Consider the following 9,159-nt stretch of genomic DNA (forward strand, 5'->3'; position numbering starts at 1 on the left):
AAAGCTCCAAAAATAACCTTTGTCATCCTTGGCTTCAATGTATACTTGACGACTTTCTCCAAAACTTGGCAAATGTTTCAGAGCTTTTGTTGGGACTGAGAGCTTCTTCTCAATGTCTGTTGTGGTGAGTGGCTTAGAGAAAACCAAAATAGCTGGGGAGGACGAGGAGTTTGATGCGGCCATGTTTGAAAGGACTTCAGGCAACTTATTGCTAGACTGGTGAAGAAGAGAGCATATAGGCCAAGGCGTTGGCTCAAGATTTGATCTGAACCGTACGTGGCGGAATCGAGTTCATAAAGTCATTAATTATTGTATTGTGATTAAGAAGCCATGTTATGCGCGGTACTATATTTAATTTAACAAACAAAGAAACTACATAGCAATGTATAAATATATATTTATAAACTAAATTTATATTTAAATTATTCATATAATATTTTTTTAAGAGAAAATGAGTATAATATTTTGATTTGAATTTTTTCATTTATTAATCATATTAATATAAAAGAAAAATGGGATCTCACTCTCACCTCCATTAAATTCATGTCAATGACAAAGAGGTCAGCGATTCTCCCTGTAACCCTGTTTACCTTTCATTGGACTTAATTGAAAACTAAAATTACAATTGAAACATGTCAATTTCAACAAGAAAATTGAAAATTAGAAGTCCCCTCAATCTTATTTAAAGAATATTAAGTCATTTACTACTCATACTAACCCCGGTAGTTGTTAGAATAGTGATTATACGCCATTCACATTAGTCCAATTTGCGTGTGTGATTTGCTTTGCTTAAAGGACTGTGACGTGAGCTATTAATTTTTTAATTTAATTTATGCATGCTTGCAAGAATGGTTAGGGTTAGGACTAATTCCCGTTATCACGCTCAGACTGGGCTTTGGATAGCTAGGATTTCATAATCATGCTCAGGATAGCTAGCTTTTGATGAGAGGGATGTGGGCGTAAATCCCCAGAAAGCTAAAAATTTTAATGTTACTTTTTTTTACTTTATTTATACAATATGTTTTACTAATTTTTATTTTAATATGCTCAGAATATCCTTGCTTCTTAATTAAATGATTTTTCTCTCTAAATCTAATTTTGCCATTCCCATCGGCATTCCTTTCCCCAGCCTACCTCCTCTTTGACTACTCTTTACCAAGCCTCACCATCCATCATTGGCTGGAAAGGTCAAGGATCAAAGTATTGATCCTGTTAAATCCCAACAGCTCATTTAATCCCAACAAAATTATGTTAAATTCCAATAGCATATTTAACAAAAAGAAAAAACAAATGAATATGAATAAGAAGTTTAAAATTTGAATTAAAATATAAATTAAAATTTTAATTAATGTTATACATAAAAGTAAGGGCAGATATGTGTGCTGGTGAGCGGTCTATTAACCCATTCAATTAAAAAAAAAATCCTAATATATATATATTGAATTACCTTTATATAAGTATAGAGTTAGTTTAATATTGAGACATTTGTAAACACTCTTAGGAAAATGACAAGAGGTTTAAGTCCAATAAAATGACTTCACACTCACATGGGCAAAATTAAAAGGAGAAGAAAGAATAAAAAGGATGACTAGTTGATGTAATTAAACAAATAATTTAATGTAATGCTTCTATAAATGATTGATGACTTAGTTGAGCATAATTATAAATTTAAAATTATAACTAGAATTTATTATTTTATGAAATTATTTTTTTATTCAATTATTATAAATTTATATGCATTATTACATTATTTTTTAATAAATAATTTATTATTATATATAATATTTTTTTTCTTTAAATTAAATAAAATAAATTTTTTTAACGCCACTGACTTAATCACTGGCTTCTCCGCCCCCGCATAAAAGTACTGTAAAATCTCAATCTCTTATATTTCATATAATAGAATTTAGTCCAAGATCCCATGCTTAACAATACTTTGGTATTATCATCATAAAAATTAAATAAAAATATCCTTCTCTTTAATAAAAAATAAAAACAAAATAAACTGTTTACTCCTTGCTATCCTTCTCATTAATTACCTAATGCAGTGCGTAATTCTTAGATTTTTTTTTTTTCTGTGCAAGACTGGGCCAAATGTTGTAAGTTGCTACACAATTAATGCATGCTATTGACTTCAGTATCAGGAATTTGAGAGGGATCAGCTATTTGTTTGTATGCAATTTACCTTTTATTTTGGCTTGTCTTGAGTTAACCACTGTGATGCCATATCTGATTGCTGGAATGATAGACACAGTGATTTCAGTCCTTACTCCACTTTGGCTCTCAATCTTCTATTGTTATTTCCTCTATCTCTCTCTCTCTCTCTTTCTCTTTCATCCTTTACTCTCTTTCTTTCCCTTTCATTTTGTCTATTCTTGTGTTGCCCTTATGGATTTTTAATATTTTGCCTTGCCCTATTCTTTTTATGCTGTTTGCATTGGTTTGGAATGTGGATTCTAGTCATTTTAGCAGTAATAATTCTCTAAGAAATCCTATATGGAACACACACGTCTTAATTCAAAGGGAGGGACAATTAACTACAGATCAGTTGTCTAATGTAGTGGTCTCATGAACATATGATATTAATTTTGAATTTTCTAGCAAAATTTTTTCCGCATTGCCTCTGTAGGTTCCCTCCTAAGCTTTGTGCCTAGGCTTCATGATGTTTAAGTAATTATCATTACTTGCATTTTTTATGCCCAATTTCATTATTTTTAGGTGCAAGATTTATATGAATATAACGATGAGATGGTAGAGCTGACAAAAGAAGAAGTCAAAGTTATTTGTAGATTGGTCAAAGGAAAGGCTCCACATCTTAACTTAGATCCATATCCAGTATGTTGTTATCATTCATTCTTCTGTTCATTACTTTTATTTAATTCTTAATGCTGATTATTCCTTTTCTTGTATATGAACAATGTCCATCATTTTCTGCTCAATGTTAAGCTGTTTATCTGTTCATTTCAGACTTACAGTGACTGGTTTAAATGGGACGCTAAGCATCTGCTGTCAAATACTCCAGGCCCAAAGAGGCGGTTTACTCCTTCAAAATGGGAAGCTAAAATGGTAAGTTATTTCTTGTCATCTTGGTTCCAGACCATAAAGGATATGAAAAAGTCAATTGTTTTGTTTAGCTTGTATTGGGGTCATTGTTTCTGAAATAAGAAATTATTATAATTTTTGCTTGTAACTTTTTGTTGCTAATTCTAACGTGGTTCTTTGCCTGGTTATCTGTATTCTCTCTTTCAAGTCTAGGTTGTTAAATATGTTAGGGCAATTCGCAAAGGTTTACTAAAGTTTGACAAGCCAAAAGAAGAACCACGTTTTCACCTGTTGTGGGGGTATGATTCTGGCTCAGCAGAAAAGGCTGCGCATTTATTGTACATTCCTGCACCAAAGCCGAAATTGCCAGGTACAAGGTCACCCATCTTTCAAACTTTTCTAATTTCACAAATTTGCTCATATGGTGTATCTTAACCAAATTATGTTTCAGGCCATGAGGAGTCATATAATCCTTCTCTATAATACATACCAACACAGGAAGAGATTAATTCTTATCAGCTGATGGATGAGGAAGACTGACCTAAATTTATAACTAAACGGTGACTCAAAATCTTTGGCCAATAATATTTCTTTCCATTTTTTTTTTATTGTTGAATATCAAGCATTTTAACAAAATTTGCTATACTTAGGTACACATCTCTAAGAAGTATTCCAGCATATGAGAATGCCGTTAAGGACTCTTTTGAGCGATGTTTGGATCTATACTTGTGTCTTAGAGTTCGTAAGAAGTGTGTAAGTTAGTTACCCCCAATGGAGACCATGTTTATGGATGCTCCAAAAATTTGGTTTAGATAACTTGCAAGATCTTTGAACTGATCTATTATGCATCTGTTCTGATAAAGTTAATCAAAATTACTTCCTTTGATATTTCAGATTAGTATTGATCCTGAATCCTTGAAACCTAAGCTACCAAGTAGAAAAGATCTTAAACCCTACCCAGCGAAATGCTATCTTGAGTATAAAGGTCACAAAGGTGCAGTTATGTCAATTTCTACTGAAGGTTCAGGGCAGTGGATTGCTTCAGGTTTGGATGTTCATTCGTCTTCCTTAACCATTATGTTTTCCGGTCAAACATTAAGTATCTTTGGATGTGGATCTCATGATCTCATGTCCTTTGGAAAGGTTCAATTGATGGAACTGCACGTGTGCAGGAGGTTGAGACTGGTAGATGTCTTAAAATCTGGGAGTTAGTGAAGCTGTTCAGTGTGTAGCATGGAATCCTTTACATGAGCTTCCTATCTTGGCAATCTCTGTGTAAGGCTAATTACATTATTTTAGTTGAGTATAACCCCCCACCCAAAGAGCCCAAAAGTCTTATCTAATCTCTGTTTCTCATGTTCATGCATGCAAATTTGACAAATAACTCCAGGGGACAAGATGTTATTGTTTTGAACACAGGATTGGGAAATGAAGAAGTGCAGAAAAAAAAAAAAGGAACTTCTTCATGTTAAGAAACCTACAGTTCTGCGATCTCAATTGGATTACACCAAGGATCAGCCATAAGCCCTTACCTTTTTATATTAGTTTTAGATGAACTGACGAAACATATACAAGAGAGTATTCCTTGGTGCATGATATTTGCCGATGATATTGTTCTGATAGATGAGACACGAGAAGGAGTCAATAGAAAGCTAGAACTTTGGAGAAGTACTCTAGAGTCAAAGGGTTTTAAGTTAAGTAGAACGAAGACAGAATACATGCATTGCAAGTTCAGTGAAGGCCAAACTGGTGATAGGGAAGGAGTTAGTTTGAATGGAGTGATACTGCCCCAAAGTAATCACTTTAAATATCTAGGCTCAGTCCTTCAAGTAGATGGGGGATGTGAGGAGGATGTTAGTCATAGGATTAAAGCCGGATGGTTGAAGTGGAGACGTGCCACGGGAATTTTATGTGATCGTAAGATTCCCAATAAATTGAAAGGAAAATTTTACCGTACAGCCATACGACCGGCTATGTTATATGGTAGTGAGTGTTGGACACTGAAAGAGTCGTATGCATCTAAGATAAGAGTTGCAGAGATGAGAATGTTAAGGTGGATGAGTGGCCATACTAGACTAGATAAAGTCCGTAACGAGAGTATTAGAGAAAAGGTAGGAGTGGTGCCAATTGAAGATAAGTTGAGAGAAGGGAGATTGAGGTAGTTTGGTCATGTGAAGCGTAGACATACGGAGGCTCCAGTTAGACAAGTAGAGCACATTAGGTTAGATGATAGAAAGAAAAAAAGGGGTAGACCTAAATTGACTTGGAGGAGAGTAGTACAACATGACCTAGAAGCATTACACATTTCTGAGGATTTAACCCAAAATCGTTCAAGAGTGGAGAAAGCGAATCCATATAGCCGACCACAAATTTTTGGGATAAAGGCTTAGTTGAGTTGAGTTGAGTTGAGTTTAAGAAACCTACAGTTCTGGACGAGTCTGGTTAGTGTAAAAGTGGCTATCATTATCAGCAATGCTGGGAAAATGTAGCTTTAGATTTTCACCAAAAAAAAAAATTTGCTGCATATTCATAGGTAAAAATAGCTTCAATTTGAGCTGGGTTCAAGATGACAAACATGAAGGAATAAGGTTGAGGCATTTTAGGGTAATTTTCTCTTTAGTTATTCATGTCTTTTGGAGTAATTTTACTAGTGTTAGCGGAAGATCTATTTCTGAAAGTATTTTATGTATTTCACCCATGCCTTTCTTGCTTACTTGCAGACTGTGTGTCTTCAGTATAATGGCATCGTAAAGGGGACTATTTCTGTACTGTGATGCCAGCTGATATCATTCCTCTTTTCCTATTTAATTGTAATATTGTTTTTGGAAAATTTGTATATGCATGAATTCTGTTGGTCCTGATAGCCTTTTCAGTTCTTGTGTCTATCTTGCCCTGATTATGTTATTTAATTTCAGTTCTTTGGTGTCTTTTTTCTTTATCATAAAAATACATCTTCATAGTGCTAAGTGATGTATGTTTATTGTGATATTGGCTGAATGGTTTTTGAGTATTGCATTGTCTTAGTGAAAACTAGGGTTGTTTCCTCATTATATATATATAAGCTAAGCCTGAAAATTGGTTTTAAAAAAGTGTGCCACTTATCTTAATAACAGTGCTTAAAAATTGCCACGTGGCATAGCCTCTTTTTTCATCTTTATTAAATTTTATTTGCTTGAAGTTTTAGGGATTTCTGTATCTTGATAAACCAAGGTCATATCCTGGACTTGTTCTGTTACTCGTAACATATATTCATGATTCTGTTTTCATTTGGTTAGACATAGGACTGCAAATGATTCACTTTTAAAATATCTCATGTGATGAAGAACCTGTGAACAGTCTAATCTACTGGGATCAGGCACAACATGATCATGTGGCTTCCTTTCTTTTTTTTCTCCCTGTCATTAGTTGAGTCAACAAGGGAATGGTTGATGTGGCCCAACTGCAAGTGCACGGGTCGTACAAGTAATATAGAAAAGATATCGTTCCCACAAGGAGTTGTGTTAATGATTGAATTTTTGATATAAAAAGTTGACTAAATTGAACTATTCTTGAAATTAAAGTAATAAATTGATGGGTATTTGAGTATGAAATCTATATGTGCAAAATTAGTAATCTATCCAACAATGTATTAATTAAACTAAAATTGCATCAATTTGAAATAAGCAAGTTCAAATATGGCAAAATTTAAAATGGCAAGCAATTAAATTCGATTAGAAATTAACAATGATAAAAAGGCGATTCCGGAGTTCGGGATTTCATATTCGAGCTATTTTGGGATTTTTAAATTGGTTATCCAATCTTGTGGAACTTACGGGTTTTAAGGAGATTAATTCTTAAATCCTTTGAATACCCTTTCGAGTGAGACAAAGAGTGCCTTAATCAATCTAATCCTACTTTCGTGGAGTTAGAGTTAATTAAGACCCATTAGGTTCTTTAATTAATCTGTGAATCCTCTTAATCCTTAGCCTATTTCTAGGTCTAAGTTAATTAAGTCCAATTTCTTGATTATCTATCACAGGGCCTTCTCCTTTCGGTGCCTCAACCATGGATTAAGAACATCACTTAATGGGATCCTACACTAAGCATGTCATTAAGCACACAAGAAATGAATAAAACTCATTAAGACCATAAAATATGGATTACCCAATCAAAATCCACAAAATATCTCAAATATTATAACCCTTACTCCAGAATCTAAAGTAAACTACTCACTATCCATAATGCTTACAAGATATTATGAGTTTAAATGGAAATAAAGCTTCAATCTAAGCTAAGAAACAAAAAGCTAAACACTAGAAATGTAGAAAAAATGTAAGAAAAGAAAGAAATCTCCAAATCTGATTGGAAATGGTGTGGAAGGTGAATGTGACCCTTCAGCTGCTGCCTCTCCTCTTCCTTTCCTTTTCTGCTCCCCTTTTCTAAAATGGGAAATGGGGCTATTTATAGCATTTTCTGACATGGAGCCCTAAAATGGTGTGTTTTAGGAGGAATTTTCTGAGGGAATCTTCTGCCAGCTCATTAATGAAACCTTTGTGGGACTGCATAAGTGGACTGCATAACTTATGCAGTCCCTTATGTGACGCCCCTTACTCGTCTATTGTATAGCCGAGCAAGAAGTGCCACATTCGGTGCCGGAGCACCCTATCTTGTCTTGTCATGTCTATTGTAAATTTTAATGTCATTTAAATCAGGTAATTTATGTGTAGAATTTTTTTTTTATATATATATATATATATCTTATTTCTGTGGAGACCCGGACAGATCCTCCTCTGTTTTATTAGCATCTGGTGGGTTCCACTATCACGTGTTAACATATTCATAGTCATCTCACATATTTTCATATCATATTTTCTTTTATCATATCATTCACAACTATTTATGAGATCTCAAAATGAAGTATCATCTATTGCATTCATATGGAAATTTATAGATAATAAATTATAAGTTTTCATTTCAAGTCCAAAATAAAATACATCATAAACTAGTAATTACATCATGACTAGACATAATGAACCAAAATACTAGTCTACACATGGGCCCTACCAAAATACAAAAGACTGATGAGGTGACTCTGATCGGTGGCGGATCCGTCGAACTCGTCCGAATACTCTTGTGGCGGCTGATCTTCAGTACCTACGCGATGGAAAACCAACGCGCTAAGCATAACGCTTAGTGGTACATAATTTATAATAACAATAATTAAACAATTGAAATAATATTTACAAATCATAAATTCTGGGTCTTTTACATTTTTTTATTACACTTTGGAATCAATTAAAATTATTGGGGTCTTTCCTATTTACTTATTGTATATTCAGTATTAATTAATTATTATCAATGCCCAAGAAACCTATAACAAATTATAAAAGCTGGATACACGGGAGTATACGGGTTAGACATCTATATGTCTACCAGATACATCCGACATGCACGAGGCCACCACGCACGACCCGTTGTCAGGCTTGTAAAGCTAGAAATAAAGTAGGCACAATGGCCAGTAAGTAGGCATATAGCCTGTAAAACAATCATATCAGACATATATTATCAGTTTATGATTTGCTCTGTAAGCAGTACTGCTATCTGTGGTCCCTAATTGCTATACCAATTTATCCAAACTAAATAAATAAGTCTAGGTATACTATGGGCAATTAAACATTTTTAATTATTTTAGCACTATTCACTGTTACTATTTTCTAGTACTGTTCATTGGTACCATTAATTTCATATTAATAGGACATTAGTCCCAATTTACATATTCATATCATTTTTAATATTTAATTATCCTTATGAGTATTTTAATTATCATATATAGCATTTTTCCCATGAACTTTTCTTTAGGTTCATGTTGATGTGTTATTTTATCTAGGAATTTGACTAGGTTAGGATGTCTATTTAGTCACACTTCCTTCATAACAATTGTTCCTCTATGTTTAAACTTGAATTTCAGTTTTTGAATCACTGAATTTGGAGTTATAGAACTCAAGTTATGGTTAAAATACCATAACTAGTCCCTTTGCCTCTAAGCTGTCCAGAATTTACAATTTCTAGTCAATAAAGTTTGACCAGTCATTTGATCATTTTATTGTCATTTTTAGACTTAGGTTCCTTCACAAGATA

At 33.6% G+C, this 9,159-nt stretch overlaps 1 protein-coding gene across 1 annotated transcript; it reads left to right on the forward strand.

Moving 5' to 3' along the window:
- Positions 1-2,433: 2,433 nt before the first annotated feature.
- On the forward strand, positions 2,434-4,525 carry LOC131182236 (ribosome biogenesis protein BOP1 homolog). The gene is made up of 5 exons (XM_058151105.1): positions 2,434-2,835; positions 2,968-3,066; positions 3,256-3,412; positions 3,494-4,317; positions 4,433-4,525. Exons 1-4 carry the CDS (start codon positions 2,749-2,751, stop codon positions 3,523-3,525), a joined length of 375 nt encoding a protein of 124 aa, XP_058007088.1. The 5' UTR covers positions 2,434-2,748; the 3' UTR covers positions 3,526-4,317; positions 4,433-4,525.
- Positions 4,526-9,159: the final 4,634 nt, after the last annotated feature.

The sequence above is a fragment of the Hevea brasiliensis genome, chromosome 8, assembly GCF_030052815.1.
Source record: "Hevea brasiliensis isolate MT/VB/25A 57/8 chromosome 8, ASM3005281v1, whole genome shotgun sequence".
In the NCBI taxonomy this organism is placed as follows: Eukaryota; Viridiplantae; Streptophyta; class Magnoliopsida; order Malpighiales; family Euphorbiaceae; genus Hevea; species Hevea brasiliensis.